General features: G+C 38.2%; 1 protein-coding gene across 1 annotated transcript; it reads right to left on the bottom strand.

Annotated features, from left to right (window-relative positions):
- Window positions 1-2: 2 nt before the first annotated feature.
- Window positions 3-27,978, bottom strand: decr1 (2,4-dienoyl CoA reductase 1, mitochondrial). The gene is made up of 10 exons (XM_043688124.2): window positions 27,821-27,978; window positions 20,991-21,193; window positions 16,287-16,344; window positions 14,185-14,271; window positions 10,759-10,906; window positions 9,517-9,616; window positions 3,992-4,064; window positions 2,870-3,016; window positions 998-1,060; window positions 3-643 (listed from the first exon to the last, which is right to left on the bottom strand). Exons 1-10 carry the CDS (start codon window positions 27,902-27,904, stop codon window positions 584-586), a joined length of 1,023 nt encoding a protein of 340 aa, XP_043544059.2. The 5' UTR covers window positions 27,905-27,978; the 3' UTR covers window positions 3-583.

The raw sequence follows: 27,978 nt of genomic DNA, 5'->3' as shown, positions 1-27,978 counted from the left end.
CACTGGGTTTAAACTTGCCTTTAATTTGACATGTCAGAAGGAAACAAGTAATTAGAAGTTTTGATTACATAATCTAATATAAAGTCTTATAATTCCATTGTTTAAAAATTTAATTTTCAAGCTAATATCATATGATACATTTCAAAGGGTTAGGACACCACACTGGTATGCATCTCTTTCTTTTCAAAAAGATTTACTAGTTAATTTACAAGCTCAAGGATTCATCTCCTCAATTTCTATCCCATGGCATCACACAAGTGTTTATAACATATTACCTGGGAAACTTATCAGAGTAAGTCAGTTTGTGTCTGCTTCATGCTTGGACTGATTAGAGTAGCAGAACCTCAACAGTGCAATTGTCAAACTATGATTCCACAAGCATTGATAATCTTTTACTGTTATAAACTTTAGCATCAAAATTGTTGCTATAAAAGATATTACAAAAGGTTTAAAAATAAATTGACGAAACTGATTTAAAGTAAATCAACTTATTTTCTTTAAAGTTAAGATGATGCCTGGTGAAAAACACTTGACAAACATTTGTTTAAATTCTGTTCAGTTGTTTGCAAGATTTATGACATACTTAGGAACCTTTGGTCTTCCTGATCAGAGACTCTAACATATCCCATTGTTCACTTGTGACCTAAAATTTTAAAAGAACATGTTAATGTTGCTTGGCAAATCAAGTTCATAAAAGAATTCAAATAGAGATTGAATCCAAAACTAAAGTATTACAAAAAGTAATAGCAATCATTAGCTCCTGCTTTAGTACCAACATGTAATAAAATTTGATTTAGAGTTTTAGTGGTGGTGCAGTATGATGGTGAGCAAAAATGTAGTTTGCTGGAAACCACACCTTTTGGGTTGGTAAAAGGCTGCTGACAGCCTGGATGTCTATGGATATTTTGCTCTGTCTCTTGTGTTTGATGGATTTATGAAATGAAGACTTAAGAAAGGAGTGATATAAGAATGGAAAAATAGCTGAAGTTGACATTACCTTCTGTAGACTGTTAAATTCACCAGCAATGGAAACATATTCAGCACCATCAAAGCGTATGACCTAGAAAACAATATAATCACAAGTTTAATATTCAGTTATTTAAAAATATACTTTACTGCAAAATATAAACAAAATTCACCAGTGACATTTTTTGTGCAGTTGTAATACAGAATACCAGAGATCAAGTTATTGCTTTTATCCAGTAGCTTGAAGAGCCAACTGTTGCCAACTGTTTTCTCCATAGCGACAACTCAGTCAATTTGTCAACCAATTCATGCTATTTCTCAGATATTTATTTTTACAGCATAAATGGTTGTGTTCTTTTGAAAGTTTATAATCTTGCATTTATCCTGATGAGTACAAGAGGAAAACAAATTGGCAACAGGTCTCGCTTTTCAGCATTTCCCCAGATTACTTAATAGCCTTGAACTTAAGCAAGAAAACCAAACTCATGGAAACGTAATAATGAACAACCATCAATAGATCAGATCTAAAGTCTGCTGTACTGCCACAGCTAGTCATGAATGGTAGTGGTTAATTAAACAACTCACTGGAGGCGACGTCACAAATTGGACAGGGCATGGCCTGAACTATGAGAAAAAATTGGATAGACTGGATTTGTTTTCTTTGATGCAGTGAAGATTGATACAAAACCTGAAAAAGATACTTTTGATTGAAGGACACAGATAGGATGGATAGGAAGGCATGTTTTCTATTAAAGAAGGGTGAATAACCAGAGCACATACATTTAAGGTAACAGGTAGGAGTACTGCTCCTCGGATGCTGCCTGAACTGCTGTGCTTTTTCAGCACCACTCCAGTCTAGACTCTGGTTTCCAGCATCTGCAGTCATTGTTTTTACCTAGGAGGCTAAAAGAAGAGCCGAGGAGAATCTTTTTCATTCAGACCATAGAGTTCAGAACTCAATGCCAAAGTTGAATCAGAAACTCTGGTATAAATATTTACGTGCACTATCATAGCTTCCAGCAGAGTCAAAATTAGATTAGTGTAATCAAGAACATTGTTTATCAGCAGCATGGACACATGAGCTGTTTTGCCTCCTCCAATGCTGTAAGTGTCTATGAGATTTTCAAAACAACCATTTTGTTAAACATCCATAACAGTACAGTAGCCAGTGCAGGCCAGGATAGTGAGAGAAATGGAGAAACATAGGGGATGTTGCACTCAAGCAAGTTTGATGGCTTTGATCTGAGTAGTAGAAATTACAAATTTAGAAGTGCTACCAAAAATAAGTCCAGGTGGCGTGTTGCACTATATCCTTTAGATTGTAGGGAATTGCAGCCATTGTATGCCAATGATAGATGGTGGATGTTGAAGCTTGCGATGGGATGCCAACATAACAATCGTTTCAACTTGGAAGACTGATATTCTTCTGTCTTGTTGCAATTTTGCCCATAGAGAGCACTCTCAGATTTCTGCCTTGTCTCTTGTACTTGATGGAAATTAATGAGGAACCAGTACGGAATCGAGCTCTCCAGTATTTGACCAGTTCTGGGAGACATTGTATTCGTAAAGCTCATCCATTTGAGTTCCTAGTGAAAGGTAACTTCGCTGAATGTCAAGGTTTCAGTTCTGTCTTGTTAGAGCTTTTCATTGCCTGCCTATAGGTTTTATCAAGAGAATGTGTCTTAAATAAATATCAAGCATAATCTAAGTATTAAAGACAAATACTGTAGATGTTTGAAATATAAAATAAAAAATGCCAGAAGTACTCACCATATCTGGAACCATCTGCAGAGAACAGTTAATATTTAAAACTCAAATGAACTTCTATCAGTTTAGATGCTGTCATATCTGCTAACTATATCCAGTTTATTTTGGTTTTATTTCTTTCCCAAAGTTAACTTACTGCTCCTGAAACCCAGTTGGCATAGTCACTGCAAAGGTAGGTAGCAAGATTGGCAATTTCATTCACAGTACCAAAGCGGCCCATTGGAATTCTCTTCAGCATTTCGTTCTCAAACATACCACTTGGGTCAAGTCGGCTAAAGGCACCCTACAAATAACAGAAAATACAAGTGATTTGCTGCAGAAATAATAAACTGACCAGACAACTTTAATTTGAAAGTCACAACACGTCTCAGTAAAGAAATCTTCAGCTCTGAATTGTAATACAATTACTTCAAAACAAGGAGCTAAATCCAGGCTCAAATTGGCTTGCTAATACACTAGTATTGAAGATTGTTGCACGGCTTTACCTCTATATTGTCTGAAACAAAAATGTCTAATCAATCATTGGCATTAGGTCATATTCATCACCTGAAAAGATACAAGGTGCTGATTTTCTTTGGATGTATATTTTGGCTGAGCTTATCTCTAGATCACAATGCAGATGAAAAAAAAAGTTGCACCGAGCATGGTTAATCTGCTGTAATTATTTTGAACTCCGTTATTGTCTTTGTAGATAGTTAGAAGTTAATATTGTCTTAATATCCCACAAGGGTAAAACTGAGGGCCACTCAGGCCAGAGCTCCCTGTATGATGGAATGACTGCAAAACATTGGCAGCTTGGTAAGTTATTTAAACTATTATCTTGAGAATTAATTTAAATACATCTCGAAAACAAAATTGGGCAAATATTCAAATTAATTTGAACTAAAAAAACTTGCAAATTGGATATACACAAAAAATTATTTGAAGCTGAAAAATAATGGCTTTTTCCTTCATTCTCAAAAGAGATGTGGTGTCACTGGCAAGTCCAGCATTTGTTGACCACCCCTAGATGCTCTTGAACTGATTGAAATGGCCTAGTTAAGAGTAAATCACATTGCTGTGGGTTGTGTGTCACACGTAGGCCAGACCAAGTGAGGATGACAGACTTTGTTTCCTAAATGTCATTTGTCATGTCAATCATTACATGGTCACTTAAGATTAATTTGGGTAATTTCAGATATTTATTGAATTCAAAATTCAATATCGGCTATGGTGGGATTTTCACAAACAAGAAAGTAGTTGGTACAATCACCAATACCTTTGTTTTAATAGGTCCGGGCTGAATCACATTGAACCTCATACCATATCGGCCCCATTCACCAGCGAGTGATCTGTACATTAAAGAGAAAGAAAGATCAGTTTCTGTGTTAGCAAAGGCAAAAAACATTGGAACAACTGAAACTTGAAAAGATAAAACAGGAAATAAAACAAATTTAATTAACAGCATATTTATTAATCATCAAAGACATCACTTCCAAAATACTGAAATCATTCTCTTGTGCAACTTATGATGGTTACCGTTGGGTTAGCTTGAAATGTCACTGCACCCTAATAAATAAAACTATTTCTGAAATAAAATTTGGTGATTTAGACCCTTTGTACTGTTCTGAGAGTCTAATGATATTCCTTTTATCTACCTCTTCAATAAAGAAAACACTACAAAATATCAAAGTGATATTTTCAATACAGTTTAAAAGCTAGGTTGCACAGAAGTGTGAACTCCAGATTTATTTTGGAAACAAATCAGACATCAGTGCATAATACTTCAACAAAATGTCAAACATCAAACCACTAAATATGCCCAAGTTCAAAAAGATTTATCTGCTGTTTTGAAGTTGCATGTCAAAAATTATGAATAAAACATCTACTCAGGACTCCTGCAGAAAAAATCCTTTGCACTGTTGCTTTCAAAGTATTTGACACAGCTCACTTTATATATAGATTCATAAAATAATAGGAAGATATTCTTATCAATATATTTAATGTTACAATTAAAACTTCAGTATTGAGTTGTAGGCAGCATGATTAAACCGAGTGATAGGATGATTACATACATTAAGCTCAGTTCATTTTTAAAGCATATCTAATAATAATAAGAAGCCTATATACAAGCTAGAAATGTTTTGTAAACTCAGAAAATGGTTTCAGAATGGCTAAGAGGGGAATGCAAATGGTATTAATGTCCAGGTAACATGTTCTAGGAATGCCCATGCTCACTGGTGATGTAGCAGTATACAGAACGCTCAGGAAAAAATCAAATCTGCCTGGAAGCATCATTAATTGAATGGACAGAACAAGAGCAGCTACTCCTATAATCACAGGCTGCTTCTCTCTTATGCTTCCTATCGTTCACAAATAAGGCTATTGCAGCAAACACAAATCAGAACCAGTCTGTGATTGGAGGAACATTGAGAGGGTGTCTGGTACAGAGTCATGGGGCCTGAAGGGATTGAATTGAAAGGGCTGGGGGATGAGAGGGAGAGATTTGGCGTCAGAGGTTGTTGGCGTCAGAGGTAAGGGGTATAGGAGAGAGGGAGTTGTGGGGGCAGGAGGAGTATTGGGGGGGGAAAAGGGTGGGACAAGTTAGAAAAACAGAATGAGGTGGCTAAAAAGGCAGGAGAAAGATGGAATGTTGAGGAAAATAGAAAGCAGAACACTGCAAGATGGGTACGAGAAAAGATGAAAATGAACAGTTTTAAATCAGTCAAAGTCAGGAAAACTGGAAATCACCAAGGTAATGAATTGTGTGCCAACTCAAATGAAATCTCTAGCTTAAGGTTCCTTATGGTTAGGACTACTATATTGCAGGGGAATATAGTGGATGCTATTGTAGTGGGCATGGTGTCAATTGTTAAATTTAAATTAAAGTTGCAGTGAACATGCAAGTAACTACTTGGTTAAAATCTTTCAGCTTTGTGCACTTTTTTTGCAACAAGAAAAACAGTTGTGACATCACCAGTCTGAAGGTGTGATTAGATGATGACTTTGTTAACTTACACTTGTTGTCAATGTAAATTTAAATAGCATGGTGTCTACAGTTTTATTGTGTTGCATCTTCAGGCTTAATGTAGAGTTGCTAAGTATTAAGGATATTAATGTACTCTAATTCTGCTTATGGGAGACTTGGTACATCAAATCTCTGCAATATATTGATAATTATTGACTAATGTAACAGGATACCAAACTTCATATAACAAGCTAACTTCAATACCCATTGTCCATTTGACCAAGAACGTATAAAGTTATAGAATCACACAGCATGGAAACAGACCCTTCTGTCCAATCAGTCCATGTTGAACATAATCCCAAACTAAACTAGTCTCTCCCACCTGCTCCTGGCCCATATCCCTCCAAAATCTCTCCTATTCACGTACTTATTCATCAATCTAAACGACATTTGGATAAGATTTCAAGATCATGTACAGCATTAATGCAGCAGATTCCGGCAGGGAAGAATGGAAATACAGAATCTACAACACCATGTATTCCTACTAAATTTATTATTCCAAAGTGTTTTATAATAAGCAGACCTGAAATTCCAAAGGATAACATGCCGTGGTGTAAAGGATGGGCAGCAATTTGTGCAGGAATGATGCAATTTAACCAAATAGCCAGACAGTAAATCACAGAACTGTAGCACAATTGTTTTTTTACAAACCACATTTAAGCTTTTATTTACTGAAACACATCATAAACATGGACCTCAAAACTCAGCAGTCACAAGTTCTGTCTGCCTCTGCGCACAAGATTGATTAGAAAATAATCTGTTTAGAGATGTTATTACACACCAATGGAGCTGATAGAACTTGAACCCAGATCTTTTGGCCTAGACATTGGGACACTATCACTGCACCACAGGAGTCCCTCTCCTGTGCACAATGAAACCCCAGTTAACATCCACTGGCTGAATACAAAGAAACCCTCGATTAACTGATTGGAAAGAGGAGATAAACAGGAACAAAGTAGCTTATTTGTACAGGACTTTTGTCAGTGAAATTGATCCAAGTGCTCAACACAGAACTAATGAAAAAATGGACATGCGGCTAAAAGTGGTTACAAAAAAGTTTGATCAAAAAATTGATGAATGGTTTAAAGGAGGAGCCAGTTGTGGGCAGTTATAGAGAAGTTCAGAGAAGTGTAGACATAGTTGAAAACAATGGAGGAATATCATCCAAGCTCATGGTCAAGAATCCCACGACAGGGAAATGGAGTGTTTGGGGAGAGTGGAAGCTCAGCAGTTGAACAGTAAAAACGGATCAGATAGAGTGCCTTCAAGACCATAAATAGTTTTAAAAATGGGACGACAAATTAAAATTTTAGACTTTAAAGCTTCAGGAGCGATTTAAGTAGCTGGATGATGCAGATAAATTTTGAAAAGGATTAGCAGACTTTAGATAAACTAAAATTTATGGAGCAAGAAAAGTGGAAGGCTGGCCAGGAGATCACTGAAATAGTTGTATCTCAAGGTGGCAAAGGCAAGAAAGGAAGTTTCAGAAGCAGGTAAATTGAGGAAGGTAGAGATAGGTGATATTACCTCAGTTACGTTCTCTGTGATGAAGAATGTATGGGCCTGAAAGCAAAGTTCAAGGTCAACAGAACATGAAAGTCACAAAGATACATTAATAATAGGAGGCAGAAAAGCTGCATGTTTGATGGTAAAATTGGGTGGGAGACTCAAAAGGTCATGAAGATGATCCAAAGCACAAGTGAGAAATCTGAAAGCATTTAGAGTCAGTAAGAGTTAGAAAACAACAATTACAAGATCAAATACTGTGTGGGAATGAGACAGGCTCTGAATTTGAAACTAACCCATTGAATATTTACAAATATAAAGAGACAGCACTAGGTTCAAAAATAGTTATTTATATAAATAAAAAAAACACACCTCAAGGCATTTTACAGAATCAAAAGCATACAGAAGATAACAGAGCCAAATGAGTTATTAGAACAGGTACTAAAAACTCTGAAAAATGTTTAAAACAGATATAGAGAGGGTTAGGGAGGAAACAACAAAGTTAAGCTTGATTTAGAGATGCCGGTGTTGGACTGGGTTGTACAAAGTTACAAGTCACACAACACCAGGTTGTCAACCACCTGACGAAGGAGCGGCGCTCTGAAAGCTAGTGCTTCCAATTAAACCTGTTGGACTATAACCTGGTGTTGTGTGATTTTTAACAAAGTTAAGCACTTACATCTTTGATGGCATAAGTGCTAATGGTGAGGCAAATCATGGTAAGGATCACTGCAGGCTAAAATTGGGGAAACAAAGAATTTCCTCCATGCCTTCTCTAGAACAACCAGATCCTTCCTATAATGTGATCAGAGATTACACATGTCTTTTTAACCATCTTATCCACCTGTCCTGCTGTCTTCAAGGATCTGTGGACATGAACACCAAGGTCCCTCTGAACTTCAGTAATTTCCAGTATTCTCTCACCATGTAAACACTTGCCTTGTTAGTTCTCCACAAGTGCATTACCTCATACTGTTCCAGGTTGAATTCCATTGATATCTTCCTGCAATTTATGGCTATCCTCCTCACTATTTACCACCTTATTGAAACAAACAGAAGACTCTGATGTGGTTTAACAAGGTTCATGCTAAGAGGACGTTTTCACCTTATTTAGAACTGGAAACAGATTTAAATTAAGAAGTGCCTGATTCAGGATGGAGATATGTAGCAAGTTGTTGTTTAGAATTCTCTTCTCCAGTTAGCAACAGATGCTCTGTCATTGGGGATATGGAAGGTAATTGAAAGGGATCAATTAGTTCGGGGTGGGGGGGTGGGTGTGGTGCAAGATGGAATTCAGGCCAACATCGAATTCAGGCCAACATCAAACTGAACTGCTAAACAAAGCAAATTACCTAATGTTCACATAGTTTAAATCCTTTGATATGTTCTCATTATGTTTTAAGAGGGAAGATTGATCTTTGCAAGACTAAACCAGGAGCAAGTTAGAATATTTAAATAAATTTAATCAGATGTCAAATAGATGGAAGGAAAATTATAGGATAAAGAAATAAAAGACAGGAAAAAAATCTTTAAACCAATATTTTGTATAAGATAGTTCCAATAACAAAAATTTGAAAAAAATGAGGTTCAATTCTGAAAATTAATGTTGTGGTAAAAGAGTTGCTAGGCAGTAACTAAGATAAATTAAGTTATTTCCATCTGAATGCACAAGTTTTAACCAATGCTGACACGTTTACTGGCTACTTTTTGTAAGGATGTGGGCATCACTGACCAGTCATCCTTAATTGCCCGAAGGGTTGCCCAAAAACTAGCCACATTGCTGTAGGTCTGGAGTCACATTGAAACCAGAGCAGTTAGATCAGAGAAGGATGGTATTAGTGAATCAGATGGGTTTCTCTCGATGATCAGTGGTTTCATGGTCATTACTAGACTCTTAATTCCAAACTGTTGTTGAATTCAAATTCCATTTTCAGCCATGGCACAATTTGAACAGAGATCCCTAGAATATTATTTGTGTCTCTACATTATAACAAAATGATTAATATCACTAGGCCATTGCCTCTCAGGTGACAAATACCATAAAATCACACTTGTATACATACTTCAATTCTGAATCGATCAGTGAGGTATATTAGTTATAGTATAGTTTGTGAAAGGGCAAGAACACATCAGATAGCAATCTATGGCATTCTGCAATATACTGCAGATGTGAAGATACTAAGTGATATTATTCAATGTAGCTTACAATAACAAGGAGTGCTGATAGATCCACAGTTAATCTTACACAAACTATTTCAATTATAACTCACTTGCTCATAGCTTCCACTCCTGCTTTTGCAGAGGCACTGGGCATGACAAATCCTGATCCAGTCTCTGCGTAGATGGTAGTAATAGAGAGGAAACATGCACCTAAAAGACACAAACTACTACAGATTGCAAAATCTTCATTCACTCAGTGAAGCATACATTAGATGAACATGATCGTTGCCTTCTGATCATGTGACAATAAATTATGTTCTGTATTTTCCACATTCAAACTTCCACTCAAAAAAAATGTTTAGTGTATTCTTTCAAGGGATTTGGGTTTTACTGGCTGAGCCAGCATTTATTTCCCATCCCTAGTTTTGCTCGAAGAGGTGATGGCGAGCTGCCTTCATGTACCACTGCTGCTCATTTGGAGAAGTACCTCCACAATGCTGTTCGGAAAGAAGTTCTGGGAATCTGACCCAATGATGGTTCCAAGTCAGAATTGAGGATGGCTTGGAGGGGAACCTATATCAGGCAGTGACATGTATCTGCTACCATTTCCTTCCTGATGATTATGGCCATAAGCTATTAAAGAGTCTTTATGAATTTCTGCAGTGGATTTTGCAGATGTACACACTGCTGTTATTGCACATGGGTGAAGGTGAGGCTGGATGTGTAGCCAAGCTAGCAGGTTGCTATGTTGAAGATGATACCAAGCTGCTTGAGTATTGTTGGATCTGCACTCATTCAGGAAAATGGGAGCATTCCATCACTCTCCTGATTTGTGCATTCTATTGGTTGACAGGCTTTGGAGTCAGAAGTTGTGTTATTCCACGGAGGTTTCCTAGGGCTAGGCATGCTCCTGCAGATACGGCTAGTCCAGGTTAGTGTCTAGTTGGTGATAACCTCAGGATATATTTACATTGCTAGTGGACTTGTTAGACTTATCCTGGGAGTGCTTGATGCTGCTGATGACTGAAGGTGAAGTATTTCAGTCCTATAGCCAACACTCTTTGCTTTACAAACAAACATATTTCAAATTAAAAAATATGAAAGCAGAAAGTACCACCGGACATTTTACATGCACACAAGCAAGGAGGATCCCACTTTATCAACTGATCCAATAACGTAACACTGAAGTGTCAGTCTAGATAATGGACTTGAATTCAGAAGTGAGAACTGAACCTACAGCCTTAATGAGCATCAAATCCATGTAATCTATTGGACAAAAATCATTCTGTTATTTTGTAATATACTTCAGGATTTTTATACAATGTTTTAAAACACAAAAACATTTTCCTCACCTTTTTTTGCTTTAATCAATTCTTTTCCAATTTCTAGAGTTACATATGCAGTACCATTAAGAACAATATCTACAATAGTTTTAAAAGCATTAGCAGAAAGACGTTCCGAAGGCGAGATGAAGTTTCCAGCAGCATTATTGATAATAACCTAGTGTGCAAAGAAAGAAAATTGCTTTAAAAAATGCACATTCAATGCAGTCTGCAACATCAAAATGCAGTAATGATTCATGCCAGGTTATTATAGTTGGGTAGCAAGATCAACTCAGCAACTATTCAGCGCAGTGTCCAAGAAAATGACTAATGCATTGACAGCACAGCATGCTGAAGCTGTACAATGCAACCGAACACTTGGCTCTGACAGAAGCAAGAACTGACATTGTCAAACTATTCAGGAAAAAGGAGATATCCAAGGCACTTTATAGCACAGAAGGTCATTATTTGTGGAATGATATGGCTGATGATAACATGGTTGCTGATGTACAGAAGTTGATAATCCACTTAATAATGCTATTTATCAAGTCACAGATTGGGACCTGTTAAGTGTTTCTGAAGAGGAGGATCATTTTTATAGATTTTAATTCACATTCAGTGTAGACAATGCTGCCAAGTCTTATTCTTTTCTGCACTGGGAAAAATATTGCAATTGCATAAATTATATAACACTTGCACAGACTAAATTCACCAAAAAAAAAGGATCTCCACAGAGATTACTTACCAAATAAAATTCAATAATAAAAATACTTTTGGATCCTTGAACAATTTTTGGCATTGGTGTAGATGGGAACAGTTTCTGACTCTCAAATGCGATCATGACGTGATGGGGGCTGGATTTTACTCTCTCTAATGTAACGTTCATGTAAAGGTCAAATGCTTAGTTTTTAATTAAACATTTAGTCTTAGAATCTCGACTATTACTTAAGTTTATAAAAGATAATGAAATGCACCTATGTTGCAATTTAGAAACCAAGAGTCCACTGAGGAGCTCCAAGGTTGGAAATTACAGAGTTGTCCACCTGAATTAAAAAAAAATTAGGAACATGAGAAATAGGATCAGGAGGGCTGTACGGCCAGTCGAGCCTGATCTACCATTCAATACATCATGACTGATGTTCTTTTATATCACTCCCAGTAACTCACTGGGGGCAGGAAACCACCTTCTTCCAACCTTATTCTATTTGTCAGGAATGATTTAAAAGATTGAAAATTCCACTGAAACATTTTCACAAGTTTGATTACATGCAACAAATCACATCAAAGGTACCTCAATAAATGAACTGGTTTCACATTCTCTCTCAAAAATAGAACTTTTGAGAACTCATTCAGGAATTAGTCATACACAAGTTATATCAGTATGTAATGAAAGCCAGATACTTCACAGTCAAAAGCCAAATGATGGCGCTTATCAAGTGAGGAACAAATGAGTTATCAGTACCTTTCCTGCTGCAGGGAAATCTATTTCAAAGCTGTCGAGAACAGGATCAGTGAAACCATCATCACAAGATTTTAGCAGCTTATTGTTGAAGTGCTGCAAGAATAACCTGGACAGCAAAATTAATGTTGCTGTCACAAAATGTCAAGCTGCTATTTGAGCATTTGGACCCTAGTCAACTACTAGGGTCTATCAAGTATTAATATTTAAATCCAACAGTATTTGAACAGCATTAAGGCTGTTGATTGAAATTGATAAATCCACAGGACATTGAGATTTCAAACCAGTAGCAAATCAAAACACTATTCAACTGAAGACTGATAGATGCTACTATAGTCTGGCAAGTGACACACGGAATGTGATCTTAAAATACTACAGTTGAAACCTCTTGATCTACAGATCGATCTTGACCATGACATTTTATATTGGTCCAAATCCAACTAGTGCTCAAACAGAAATTGGAGAAACTCAGCAGGTCTGGCAGCATCTGGGAAGAGAAAAGAGAGTTAATGTTTCAAGTCCAGTGACCTTTTTTCAAGCTAGAAAAAGTGATATTTATGCTGATTGGGATGGGGAAGAGAAAGAAGAGTTGATTGAGCAGATAGGTTGAGAGGGATCCTAGAGAGAGGGAGAATAAAAGTTTGGCAGACAAAGGGATTGAGATAGTAAGCTGAGCTAGAAAAGAAACTAGACAGGTGACAAAGAGGTCTTCGAGTGGGCGAAAATTAGTCGGTGAAAATAAGGAGATGCCACCTTATCTTCCATCTGGGGTCAATACAGCCTCTATGACTCAATATCTAGTTTAGTCATTTCAGAACCTGAACACCACCTTCCATTTCTTTAATCACCCCCATGTCAGGTGCTGTCATGAAATGCATTGGTTTCAGAACATCCAACCTATTTTCACTCAATGATAGCCCCCATTATCACATTCATTTTTACCCTGGCTTACTGTCTCAATCCCTTAATCTGCCTAATATTTTTTTCTCTCTTTCTGGGCTCCCCTTCTAACTAACCATTCAATCCTTTATTCCACCCACATCCTGTCATCGGCATAAATACTTCCTTTTTCTCGATGCCATCAGTGCTGAAGGGTCACTGGACCTGAATGTTAGTTCTGTTTTCTCTCCACAAATGCTGCCGGACCTGAACTTCCCCAATAAGTTCCATTTTTGTGTGTTTTGCAGCAGATTTCCAGCATCTGCATTTTTCGTTTTATGTTACATATGCGTACTGTTTGCTTTAGCTGTACTTTTAATTGACTCTAACTGCATAAAGTCATAGAATAGCCACCTGGCCTATTGTGTTTCTACCAGCTATCTAATAATCAATTAATGTAAATATTTTACAATAACATAATTAATTCACACCTGCATGCTCCAGGACTAAGCCTCATACAAAAGTCTCAGAGGCTTGTTTAGGTAAGGTGCATCTCTTCAACCCAACAAAACAATAGATATTAGCGAGTTTTGAGAAGATTTGTAGCTCAGGTTGAGTTTCTAAATGCAGGTTTGCTTGCTGAGCTGGAAGGTTTGTTTTCAGACGTTCCGTCACCATACTAGGTAACATCTTCAGTGAGCCTCTGAGTGAAGCATTGGTGGTGTAGCCCACTTTCTATTTATGTTTGCATTTCCTAGGGTTGGTGATTTAATTTCCTGTGATGACATCATTTCACCACAGGAAATGGCATCACCAACCCTAGGAAATGCAAACATATAAATAGAAAGCTGGTTACACCACCAGTGCTTCACTTGGAGGCTCACTGAAGATGTTACCTAGTATGGTGACGGAACGTCTGAAAATGAATCTTCCAGCTCAGCAAGCAAACCTACATCCACTAACAATAGATATAGTTGGCACAAGGAGAATGAAAGCTTTCAACATGGGGAGATTTCTATTTTCTTAATTCATTGGAACCTGGTGTTTTTGCAGTTAATTTATCCCTGTGTCAGGATTGCACATTGAAGCCTTTCAATACCCTTACTTGGTGTACTCACATCAGGAAGTCCTGTCATTTTAGACATTTGCTCCACTGTAGATTTCACAGCGTTTGGATCTCTCACATCACACTGAATTGCATGAACCTAGAGGAAAAGTGTAACAACTTTAATTGCTCCTGTAAAATTAAGCAATTTGGCCTGTATTATGGTGTTCACTACTTTCTACATAAGTCCTATTTACCTAAGGTTGGCAGAGACAGGAACTATACATTCTTAATCTCACTGTTACAGTGGGGGAAGACAGAGTTATTGGCCTGGATTTCATAGAGAGACTATTGAAAGAACTATGCTCACTGCTCATTAAGCTACCAGGTCTCAGATATCCAGAAACTGTAATTGCAGACTTTGAGCAGCAATTTACTCACATTGGGTATCTGATGCCAGGAACAAATCAATGCCTTTGGAACTAATCAAATTGAGGCATCTTTTGTGACAATTGCAGTCCAAATCAGGAAATAGAGTAATCAACTAACTACCAATATTTCAAACTTTCAAGCTTTGTTACCAGACTAAAGTGATTTATTATTTGTAGGAAAATTATAAATATATTATGCAAGTAAAAATCTATTGCAGAGGGTAACATGCCCCATCTTCGATTTGCAGCAGCTGAATGACCCATTTCAGCACAGTTTTCAGTTGAGATCTTCATTAATTAGCAACTAAACAGAACAAACAGCTAGAAAGAACTGAACAGCATGAAGATGAGAAACTAAAACTAATTATAGTAAGGCGATATGTGAAATGTCAAAACATCACAATTATCAGCTGATTTCAGGGTACAGTTTCATCTCTTAGGCAAGTCTTCCAATGCATTTTTTCACAGTGCTACACTCGAGAGTGTCAAGCTCCTGGGAGTGGTCATCCACAACAAATTTACTTGGACTCTTCAAGTGGACGCACTGGTTACAAAGGCGCAACAATGTCTCTTCTTCCTCAGGCATCTGAGGAAATTTGGCATGATGGCGAATACCCTTGCCAACGTTTATAGGTGTGCCATCGAGAGCATTCTATCTTGATGTATCACTACCTGGTATGGCAACTGTACCTTCAAGATCAGAGACGGTTACTGAGTGGTGAACTCCGCCCGGATAATCACATAAGCCAACCTCCCATCTATAGAATTCACTTACCAGGATCCAACCCACCCTAGTAATGTTTTTCTACAACCTCTATTATCAGGGAGAAGGTACAGAAGCCTGAACACAAGAACCAGCTGGTTTTGTAACAGGTTCTACCCTACTGTTATTAGAATACTGAATGGAATCACAAAATCTTAACATTCACCTGTACTTGTGTTTTTGTTTTTGCTGCTGTTTTCCTATTATTTACTTAACTATGTGGTCTGCCTATATTGCTCACAAGACAAAGCTTTTCACTGTGCCTCGGTACATGTGACAAATTCAATTCAATTAAATTTAGAAATTAGTACAAGTAAATTCCTGGGCAATGAGAAACAAAGCATGTCATTTAAATTGGCTCCTACTGACTGCCTGTTGTTTATCAGAAGTGTTTTAGACAAACATTGAAAACATCACTCAGCTTACTGTTCATTATTTCTAATTGTGATCCCACTTAAAATTGCAACAACTTCACGATATTTTTGTGCTGTAATCATTCAAAAATAGTATTGGATTTTTATACTAAACATTTGTAGTTGCACACCCAGCAAAATTTTAAGATTATTTTAACCCTTAGCAAATTTTGTAGAACATTAACACTCAGATGAAAAGTGAAGCTGGGGAAACAGCAACACCTACTGTAATAAGTGGAAGAAATTTCAGCTCATAACAATGAATTTATATTCATAACTGTGCTCCAAAACGATAAAAAAATTATAAAGCTGTTGAATGAGATATTTGTCCAGAATAATCCTATGTATCATGTTTTAAGAATGAAAGATATTTACAATGATTTTAGTGGAACTTGACTGACAAAGTTTGGTTGACAACCAGATTTTCCAATGGCTAGTAGTTTGAAAGCTAATATCAATAAAATACCAATAAAATCACAGACATTCTAGTAAGGACAGTCAGAGAGACATGCGCAATGAATTCAATTGTTCATAAATTTACTTCTGAATTGAGATTACAACCAATTACCTTGTTTCCAGTTTGCAAAGAGATTTCTTCTGCTGTTTGCTTCAAAACATCTAGTTTTCTAAAAGGCAAACATTTCTAATGTAAGGAATTAGTTTTGATTATTTTGTAGATGTAGCACAAGTTTATTTTGCAGATGCAGCACTACTTTATTTCGTTAGCAATTTAAAATTGATAACAACAAACAATATAGGACCAAAAGGTGTACACACTGTGGGTAGAGTTGAGGAACCGCAAAGGAAAAAGACCCTGATGGGAATTACGACAGACCCCCCAGCAGTACTCAGGATATGGGGCAGAAAATAAATCAGGAAAAAGGCATTATTACAATAATCGTGGTGGCCTTCAATACACAGGTGGACTGGAGAAATCAGTTTGATAGTGAACGCCAAGAAAAGGAATTCACAGAATAGCTACAGGATGTTTTTTGGAGCACCATGTGGGAGAGCCCGCTATGGCACAGGCAATTCTGGATTTAGGGATGTGTAATAAAACAGAATTGATTAGGTGAAGGAACCCCTCGGGCAAGTGACCATAATATGATAGAATTCACCCTGTAATTTGCAAGGGAGAAGCTGGAATCAGACTTAAAAATATTACAATGATAACGACAATGACATGAGGGAGGAGCAGTCCAGAATTGATTGGGAGGGGAGCTGAGCAGGAAAGACAATGGAGCAGCAATGACAAGAGTTTCTGGGAGTAATTCAGGAGACAAAGTAGAAATTCAATCTGAGGCAGGAGAAACATACTAAGGGGAGGGAAGGCAACTGTTGCTGATAAGGTACATCAGGGATAGCATAAAACCAAACAAAAAAAGCATACAATGTGGTGAAGATTAGTGGGAAGCCAGAGGATCAGAAGCTTTTAAAAACCAGCAGACGACAACTAAAAAGGCAACAACAAAGAAGAGAAAAAATACAAAGGTAAGCTAGCTAGTAGCATAAAAGATTGCAATATACTGGAAAATGACTAATATAACACTCTCTGTGTGGAGTTTGCATATTCTCCCTGCGTCTGAGTGGGTTTCCTCCGGGTGCTCCGGTTTCTTCCCACAGTCCAAAAAATATGCAGGTTAGGTGAATTGGCCATGCTAAATTGCCTGTAGTGTTAGGTAAAGGGGTAAATGTAGGGGAATGGGTCTGGGTGGGTTGCGCTTCGGCAGGTTGGTGTGGACTTGTTGGGCTGAAGGGCCTGTTTCCACACTGTAAGTAATCTAATCTATAAGTGCAATGTGAGCACTAATTTTGATAGGGCTAGAATACAAGAGAAGTAATATACTGTTGAGGCTGTATAAGGCTCTGGTCAAATCGCATTTGGAACTTGAAGAGCAGTTTCTGGTCCTATATCTAAGGAAAGATATGCTGGTCTTGGAAGGGGTCCACAGGAGATTTACAAGACTGATCCCAGGAATGAAGGGCTTGTCTTATAAGGAGCGGTTGAGGATTCTGATGGCTGGATAGAGTGGATGTGGAGAAGAGGATTCCAAAAGTAGGAGACAAGAACCCAAGGGCAAAGCCTCAGTGTGAAGTGACCACCCTTTAAAATTAAGATGAGGAGGAATTTCTTAAGTGAAAGGGTTGTGAATAGATGAAAATCATTTCCACAGAAGGCTATGGAGGCCAAGTTATTGAGTTATTTTAAGACCGGGATAGATGGTGTCTTGGTTAGTAAGGACATCAAGGGTTATTGGGAGAAGGCATGAGAACAGAGTTGAGAAACATCAGCTATATTGAATAGTGCAGCAGACTTGATGGGCTAAATGGTCTGATTATACTCCTTTACCTTATGTTCTAACCTTTTGTGTTTAGGGCAAGGAACTGGGGTTTAACAGGCCTTGATGAAGAGGCATTGGTCTCGCATTAGCTCCCATCCAACTGACGAGATGTCAACACCTTACCAAGATTCCATCCAATAATCCTTGGAGCACTGTCTTATACAACTACCATTACATTGCTATCTTTTCTTTAGTTTTCATTGTCTCTGAAAGTGTTACCACCTTCCTGATCTACATTTATCCTGGATTGTCTGACATCCTGCAGAAATTCACCAGGTTGATGATGTCAAGGTCACAAGTTCCATAAACTTGGCCGCTATCCTTTGAATTTAGAAGGTTGCGTTGCCAGGGTTGGAGGATCTGAGCTACAGGGAGAGGCTGAACAGGCTGGGGCTGTTTTCCCTGGAGCGTCGGAGGCTGAGGGGTGACCTTATAGAGGTTTACAAAATTATGAGGGGCTTGGATAGGATAAATAGACAAAGTCTTTTCCTTGGGGTCGGGGAGTCCAGAACTAGAGGGCATAGGTTTAGGGTGAGAGGGGAAAGATATAAAAGAGACCTAAGGAGCAACTTTTTCACGCAGAGGGTGGTATGTGTATGGAATGAGCTGCCAGAGGATGTGGTGGAGGCTGGTACAATTGCAACATTTAAGAGGCATTTGGATGGGCATATGAATAGGAAGGGTTTGGAGGGATATAGGCCGGGCGCTGGCAGGTGGGACTAGATGGGGTTGGGATATCTGGTTGGCATGGACGTGTTGGACTGAAGGGTCTGTTTCCATCTGTACATTTCTATGACTCTATGTGTTTAAAATGTTTAAGGAATTCTGCAGGATATTTCCTCTGGTCTGCGAGGCCGATAACATACAGCACAAACTTCAGAATACAGTAGTTCCTTTTGGAATGAAAAGCAGAAAGAACTGTGAAATGTAAATCTGGACTCCCCCACTCAAAAGATTGTGGAAGATATGTCAATTACAAATTTCAAAATTGAAATCAATAGATGTTTTATGAAGAAAAGGCTTTCAAGAGATGTGAACAAGCATTGATTTCTAAGCCCATTGCTGCCCTTACAAAATAAACCAAAATGTTAGATAACTGACACTGTGACAAGTGCTGTGATTAATACTTCTTTAATTGCTAATTATTCTTCAGCAAGTAAACGCATGCTTGGATTATTGATCTAAATTTTGTGTTGGTAATGCTGAACAAACTCTGTAGTTAGTCCACTAAAACTGACAGCACCTTTAAGAGCTGTAGAACAATGCAGAAATGTTGTCCACTAAACAGTGGTATGAAATGTCAGATTTCTTCATTTAAAATTTTTAAAAATCCATACCTGTAATGAAAAATTTATCTTTATATTGGCTTTTGGCTTTAATTTATTTTGTTATCTGAAAAATTAAGGTAGATCTAAAGGGTAATTAATACTTTGTTGTGATTGGCTGCTTACCTTGCTTGCTGACATCTGTGCTGTTGGATGGCTAGAGATCACCCTTTAACCTGTCATCAAGAAAGGGAAAGTCCAGCTTTGTAAGAGATCAGGAGCAGGCACCATTGCTGTTTTAGACTAAAACATAACCTCAAAACTGTAGGAGTGTGGCATCATGACTTTGTTTTGGTGCTGTTTTTGTGGACAGTGCCCCATGTGGAAAAGGCTGGGTGTACGTTTTGTTCATTGTAGATGTAACATTAATTTCTAGATAATTTTGTTCTTTTTTAAACTCCAGTTTTCTGTCTTCTACTGGACATCCTCATTGCTTAGAATTTGTGCACTCGGTGATCATCTTTCAGAACATTGCCCAAATGCACATGGCTCACGAGAGTCTTGATGTTGAATGGCAGAAAGCTGTTTCATTGTGGAAGATAGCATGACTTCGCCTGTTCCTGACTTTACCTAATAGCTACATACGCGCAATGTTATTAGGGATCCCTGAGTGATCATTATGAACTTGGTCAACTCTTCTCTTGTACAAAGGAACTGACCAAATGCTCTTGCCACAGCACAGATTACTTATGCCTTGGTTTTGAGGTTGTCATCTCTCCTTCTGGTTCCAGAACCATAAGTACTGAACAGCTACTGGCATCTCACACAAGTGGATATTCTTTATCTATCTGGCTATTCCTCTGTAAGGAGTATCACAGCCTAAGCAGACACTGATCTTAACGAGTACTCAAAATGATACTGTTTTTCAGCATTGGGTTGTGACTAGAGGGAGAATTGGAGAATTATCTTTGCTCCCTTTGTGTAACCCGGGAACATTGAAGAATATTGGCATTTTCCTAGCTAATTCAGCATATAACAGGAATTAAATTTGAAATCTTTCATGGACCATGTACTTCACTTCCACAACAAAAACAAAGCTATCAAGGAACCAAAAGTAATTGTTTAAATGGTACAACCCAAGTCGAAGAGGGTGGTGCTGAAAAAGCACAACAGGTCAGGCAGCATCCGAGGAGCAGGACAGTTGACGTTTCAGACATAAGCTCTTCATCAGGAATGAAGTGCTTATTCCTGATGAAGAGCTTATGCTCAAAATGACAACAACTGCTCCTCGGATGCTGCCTGACCAGCTGTGCTTTTCCAGCAGTACACTCTTCGACTCTGATCTCCAGCATCTGCAGTCCTCACTTTCTCTTAAGTGGTACAATGCATCAAGAAAATGTTTAGCTGTAATGCAACTCAGAGAAGTCTTGTAGTATATCTCATGAAGTTTTGATTTACTTTTATTCATTCATGGGATGTGGACATTGCTGGCACGACAGAATTTATTGATCATCTGTACTTACCTTGGTGAAGTTTACCTTAAAAATGAATCAGCTTTAATGTACCTTAAGTACATAACAAAGGAAAAAGTAGCTATGGATACAATATACTGAAGTTAAGCAACATTGAGGAACATCATTCACCGTGTACATTTCATTTACTTACCTACTTGCAATAACACATTCAGCACCCAAAGAGGACAGGGCAGTTGCCATTCCCTTCCCGAGTCCAGTACCTCCACCAGTGATAAAGGCTACTTTACCCTGAAATGTTCCACGAGGCAGCATCAGTGTTTCCATTTGAGAAAGCCTTATGTTTTGAGCAGAGTCATTACTTTGGTACAGAATCTTGGCTTCTCGATTGAAAAACTGCAGACAAAAATACAACACAATCAAAACTATTTTATGTGACCAAAAAATAACAATTTAAAGCGTTTCATTAGTATTATCACTGCTTTTCCTAATGCAACTTATAAACCACACAATTTTCAACAATATGCCTGGTTACTTCCATTATACCTCAATCAAAACCGAACATTTAAAAGGTTTACATCCAGTAATCTCAAGAGTAATAACTTGCAAACACTTTCAAACTTAAAGATGCTTGTTTGAAGCTGTACTCTAAACTGTTCAAATGACAGCTGTGTGTTTAAATGAAGGACTAGAAGTTGAGTACCAATAAATCTATCAGCCTACTACACAAAAGCTTAATTGATAGTTTGCTTCAAAGGATCTTGCGCTCAAATTGAGTTGCATTTACTCACAATATAAAAAGTCAATGTACTTTTTATTACGATAGACAACTGATATGAAAATATATATCAAAAGATGTAAATACAAGATTTTTTTTCACAAAGCTTACAAATTAAAAGGTTCATCACTGGAGTGTTAATATTGCAAATAATGATTCCATTGATTGCACAGGTAAAAAAGAGGCTCAAGACTTCTGGCCATACTCATCTGAACATGTTGGATCTCAGAAGCTAAGCAGACTCAGGCCTGGTTAGTACTTGGATGGGAGACCACCTAGGCTTTCTTCCCTTTCCAACTCCATTTTGATTTAGCTCCTGACCTCTCCCCATCACTTCTTACATGATAGCATTGCCCATAATAGACTTTGCTTATTAGTGTTTCATTAACCACATGGGTGCTTTCCTGGTGGTGAAGAAAAATAAAGAATAATAAAAATCTTTGCACAATGATGTCTTTTTATTGTGTCACTGTACATAAAAAAATATACACAGCCACAGGTGATTTGGGGAAAGTATAAGCATTACACTTGGGTCTTCTTGGGTAGAAAAATGGGCTCACTGTAAGAACTTAAATTTAAAGATGGGTGTATATATTCAATATTCTATTGGAAATCCTCTTTGGGAGCAATAAGAAATGTTTGCCCAAAGAATTATATGCAGAAAACGGTTTTATTGGGACAATGTACATTCAATATAGGGTGGAGTTGAGAAGTGACTGAGGAGCCATCTTGCTATCAGAAAGGAAACCTTAGAAAGTGATTTCTAAAATAAAATGGGCTAGTAAAGAGTTACACAGAAAGATACTTGTGCCAAGAAATTATTAGAGACCCTCCAAGGAACATACCTGAAGGAAAAAGGATAACAGAATAAAAAAAGAATTGGTTTGGGTTTCTTTGATTAAATATTTTTGTTTACAGTAGGAATATGACTATTACATGGAATATGTAAAAATGTTACTAATTTGTATAAGGTAAGATATAGAATATGAAATAGAATTTGATTTTTATCAGGTTTGTTCAAAGACTTTGTATATCTTAAAAGTTTCATTTATAGAGAAGAGGAGAATCGGATGATATTGCAAGTAGTTAAGATAGTTACTGGGATTAATTAACTGAATAAAGGGAGAAACTGATTGGACTGATGGTGAGGTATGCTCTAAGATTAGGTACCCAATAAACTCCATAACAAATGTGTTTTGTTGTCTAATTCACTAATTGGCTTTGATCTAAATTGATATGAAGTTCAGTTAAATTTTCATACTTACTGCAGTGTGGGTTATACTGTTACGAATGCAACTGCAGTGGGAATCAAGGTTTCAAAAGTTTTCATTCCAGAAATATACATTGTCAATAACCTCCACAGAGATTCTGATCTTCCATTCTGACATGCAAATTGACAGTCCAACTATTTTCTTGAAATTTCTACTGAATTTACAACAGGGAGAAAGTGAGGACTACAGATGCTGGAGATCAGAGTTGAAGAGTGTGGTGCTGGAAAAGCACAGCTGGTCAGGCAGCATCTAAAGAGCAGGAGAGGTGATGTTTCAGGCATAATCCCTTCATCAGGATTTCCTGAAAGAGTTATGCCTGAAACGTCAACTCTCCTCCTCAGATGCACAGCTGGTCAGGCAGCTTTCCCAGCACCACGCTCTTCGACTGTAAATTTACAACAGATCAGCACACGTGGCAGTTAAATCCCATTGCAGTGTTTACAGAAGTTCAAAACATTACATGCACATTTTGATGTGAAAAGAAAATTAGTTCCCATCGTCCTAGCAAACAGTAGGGCTGCTGTCAGAGAAAGGATTGCTAGTGGTTTAACCCATGTCACCAAGCCTCAGGAGAGGACAAGAATCCTTCATGGTAACCTCAGTTAGTGCAACCTGTGCTGTTATCGAGCCAGGAGAAAGTGAGGTCTGCAGATGCTGGATCACAAAGTTGAAACTTTATTGCTGGAACAGCACAGAAGGTCAGGCAGCATCCAGGGAACAGGAGATTCGACGTTTCGGGCACAGGCCCTTCTTGCTATTTAAACTGGTGTCCTAGTCATGCTGAGTGCAATGTTAAAGAATTTATATTATTGATTTTTCTATTTTTGCTTCCTAACAATTGATACTTCTTGACAACAGTCTGAGACTAAACTAGACTGTTCTGATGAAGAATCTTCTAGGAGAAAGTGAGGACTGCAGATGCTGGAGATCAGAGCTGAAAATGTGTTGCTGGAAAAACGCAGCAGGTCACGCAGCATCCAAGGAGCAGGAGAATCGACGTTTCGGGCATGAGCTCATTCCTGAAGAAGGGCCTGTGCCCGAAACGTCGAATCTCCTGTTCCCTGGATGCTGCCTGACCTGCTGTGCTGTTCCAGCAATAAAGTTTCAACTGTTATCGAGCCAGCTGAGTCAAATGTCTCTTCATCAGAACATCGACGTTTCGGGCATGAGCTCATTCCTGAAGAAGGGCTCATGCCCGAAACGTCGATGTTCTGATGAAGAGACATTTGACTCAGCTGGCTCGATAACAGTTGAAACTTTATTGCTGGAACAGCACAGCAGGTCAGGCAGCATCCAGGGAACAGGAGATTCGACGTTTCGGGCACAGGCCCTTCTTCAGGAATGAGCTCATGCCCGAAACGTCGATTCTCCTGCTCCTTGGATGCTGCGTGACCTGCTGCGTTTTTCCAGCAACACATTTTCAGCTCTGATCTCCAGCATCTGCAGTCCTCACTTTCTCCTAGAAGATTCTTCATCAGAACAGTCTAGTTTAGTCTCAGACTGTTGTCAAGAAGTATCAATTGTTAGGAAGCAAAAATAGAAAAATCAATAATATAAATTCTTTAACATTGCACTCAGCATGACTAGGACACCAGTTTAAATAACAAGTGGGTGCTGGTTGGTCAGACCATCTTTACCACAGAGAAACAGCAGGTATGGTCAACTATTAATCTCAGCATTCAGACCAAGCAGGTAGACTGCAATTGATCAGGTTGTTGTTATTGGAATGCAGCAGATATTGTATTATATTATATCCTATTATATTTTCTCTGCCCAATGACAATGATGCAAATGTATTTAAATTCCTTTTGTCATGAAGTAGCATCCTGTATATTAATATGTAACTTTTATCATGCAGAAATGTAGCATACTGAACCTGGATTTTTTTTTTATTCAACTCGTTCACAGCTGTAATTGTATACCTTTAGAGCAGGTGTCATTTGAACCCGGGCCTCCTGGTTCAGAGGTAGGGACGTTACCATTAGATATTTTATAATCATGCTCTTTAGTTATGCAACACCTCTGCAGCAAATGTATGTTCAACCCATGTCACTTCATCCAGAGGTAAGCATACTATCAATGTGACATGACAGCGCTAACAAATTATTAATCAAAGTTACTCTGACACCTCTGGATCAGGTGGGACTTGAACCTAGGCCACTTGGCTCAGAAATAAATTCATTACCACTGTGCCACAAGAGCCATCAGTAAATGCTCAAATCTGTGTCGGTACTATCATTTGAGGCATGATACGATTATACATCTGCAGGATCCAGGAGTGTCAGCCAGGCAAAAGATTGTAACCAGATTGGAATATCTTTTACTAAAGCAAATCAAGACACACAAGTGTTCAGATGCACTTATGGAGCAGGTAGGATTTGTGTACAGATAGCCTGACCCAAACTGACAGTAAAAGGTGCCAAAGATCACAGCAGGTCAGGCAACATCCATGGAGAGAAAGCAAGCTAATGTTTCAAATCTAGATGACTCCTGAGGAGAGCACTCCTGAGGAGTCATCTGGACTCAAGATGTTAGCTTGCTTTCTCTCCATTGATGCTGCCTGACCCTCTGTGAGCTCCAGCATCTTTTGTTTTCAGCCAGATTCCAGATGTAGTGACACTCCATTGTGCTCTCCATGAGGGCTGTACTCAGTGAGCCTAACAATCTTACATTGGTTTATAGAGACGGAGACGGATTTCTGGTGTAATTCTTAGTCTGAATTATTTCAGACATGTCCAATAGTAGAATCACACCTGTGGTCAACACAAGTGATCTGAAGATTGCAAGCATAAGCTGGTGAGCATAATTGACATGCTGACTACAAATGGTCAATGGAATGTGGCATTTAATGCACATTTAAGGAGTTGGGGCTGGTAAGGTTAAAAAAATAATTTTAACAGGGGCTTGGCTGAAGTATTAAATGAATACTTCCATTAGAAAGTGATGTTACCCACATGGAGGAGGTAGTTCAAACAACTGAAAGGTTTAAAATTGATAGAGTATGGATTAGGTGGATTAAAAATACCAGGACCAGACAAAACACAAAGAATATGAAGGGAAACCATTACATATTGTAGAGGCAGTAGTCAATTTTCCAATCAGGTGACACTAGTGAACTAGAAATTCACAATTGCCAAAAAGCGTAAATATAAGATTAGCAAGTAAAAGCCAGATACTTTAACCCCACTGGTGAGGCTACTTCTAGAATTACAATTCAACATTAACTGTTAGTGAAAAATCAGATTTAATTTAATTGCTTTAGCGAGATAATAAATGGGTGATAAGGTTAATATGAACTTCCAAAAGGCATTTATAGTATTAACAACAGGTTTGATTAAAAGTTGAGTGATGGAATAAGATAATAACAAACAAATTATTCCCGACTGGCAGGAAATGCAACATTGACAGTTGATTTTCAAACTGCAGGAAGAATGTGATGGAGCTCCCCAGATTGGTGTTAGGACCCCCATACTTTGTGTGGGGAAGTTGTACAGTAATAGTCTAGTCATATGTACAGGGTACAATTTCAATTTGCAAACAATACTAAATTTAATACTTAAACTGTGCATTGTTCAAGAAAGTAAGGTTAATGGAATAGCCTGCCAGATGGAGGGATAATTTTAATGCGAGAATACTTATAGGAATTGAGGGAAAGAACATTCAGAGACAAAGAAAACAATTCTAAACTGGGTGCATAAGCACCTGCATGTGCAGGTACATCTATCATTGAAGATGGTAACACAAGTTTAGGGAGTAGTTAAAGCATAGGATTTTATTAATAGGCATTAAACTCAAAGGCTAGGTTAAATCAGTGAAATATTGATTTGGCCCTAACTGGAGTCTTGAGTACATTACAGGGCACCACACTTTAGGAACATGAAGATATCTGAAAGGGTCTAAAAATAATTTAGAAGAACTGTTCCACAGATGAGGACCTACATTTACACGGGTAGGTCAGAACAGTCTTCCTGAGGAGATTTAGTCAAGTTCCAAATTACAAACAATTTGCAGAGTAAAGAAAAACTATTTCCACCATTAACAGTACCAAGACACATACAAGGGTAACAACAGGGACAAAAATATTTTCATATAGCAAGTTTTTAAAACTTAGGAATGTACTGGCACATAAGTATTTCCAGGAATATCTTGTGAATATTGCAATTTTCTATTCACCTAATTTACACTGATCAAACAATGTGTGGAGATGGACCTTGCTGCAATGCACTTAATAAGTAATATGGGCCAAACACAGGCAAGTGGGACTGGTTTGGCTTTGAAACAAGGTCAACGTGGACCAGAGAGTACTATATGATTGACCGTATATGGTGGAGACAGTTGGATTATTGTGAAGGCAGGAGGTGACAGAATGGGGCCACGTAAACTGCTCCTTCAGGGTACACACAATACAGGCTTTGCTGATTGTATAACTTTAAAATATTGGACGTCAAGACTTCACTACGTTTACGTGACGAAGTTGGAGAGACTCAACAGGTCAGCCAGCATCTGTGGTGAGAAAAACGGTTAACGTTTCAAGCCTAGTACAATTCTTCGTTATATGTGACTTATAGGAGCCAGTGTTGAACTGGGATTGATAACGCTCACACAAACAAACGCCAGATTAAAGTCCAACAGGTTTATTTGGAAGCACTAGCTTTCACAGCGGCGTTCCTTCATCAGGTGGTTGTGGAGAATGATCACAGATGATCATGATCTTATTCTCCACAACCACCTAATGAAAGCTAGTGCTTCCAGATAAACGTGTTGGACTAGAGCCTGGTTTTGTGAGATTTTTAACTCCGTTATATAGAGATTGGTTAGCCCTGCTTCTTCATCAGCTCTCATTCCAAAAAAACGTGAACTCAGTGCGTCTTTCGGCACGATCTGATCTGTTCAAAGTCTCCACGATTAAGTGAACTCCGAAGCCAATCCCCCGACCAACTCACTGAACTATTTATTAAAGCAGCAGCACCTCACCCGCTCAGTGCGGCTAAACCGAGCCGCGGTCACAATAAACCTGCGCCACAATCCTGACCGCTTCAAAGCGACACAAACAGCCATTACTCCTTCAAATGAGGTAAAACAAACTGAAACTTTATTAACGGACACTCTCGCCTCCTCCCCCACGGATAAGG

This window comes from Chiloscyllium plagiosum, unplaced genomic scaffold, assembly GCF_037043375.1.
Source record: "Chiloscyllium plagiosum isolate Xiang-an unplaced genomic scaffold, Cpla_swu_hap1 HiC_scaffold_4, whole genome shotgun sequence".
NCBI classification, from domain to species: domain Eukaryota; kingdom Metazoa; phylum Chordata; class Chondrichthyes; order Orectolobiformes; family Hemiscylliidae; genus Chiloscyllium; species Chiloscyllium plagiosum.
This window is presented reverse-complemented; position numbering and strand designations above follow the sequence as displayed.

Excerpts from the sequence above, each read along its gene's own strand:
- decr1 (XM_043688124.2), bottom strand. The coding sequence starts at position 27,904 with ATGGCTGTTTGTGTCGCTTTGAAGCGGTCAGGATTGTGGCGCAGGTTT. Across the intron at positions 9,617-10,758 it reads ATTGATTAAAGCAAAAAAAG|GTGCATGTTTCCTCTCTATT; the intron begins GTGAGGAAAATG and ends TGTGTCTTTTAG. Across the intron at positions 4,065-9,516 it reads GGAGTGGAAGCTATGAGCAA|ATCACTCGCTGGTGAATGGG; the intron begins GTGAGTTATAAT and ends TTTAATGTACAG.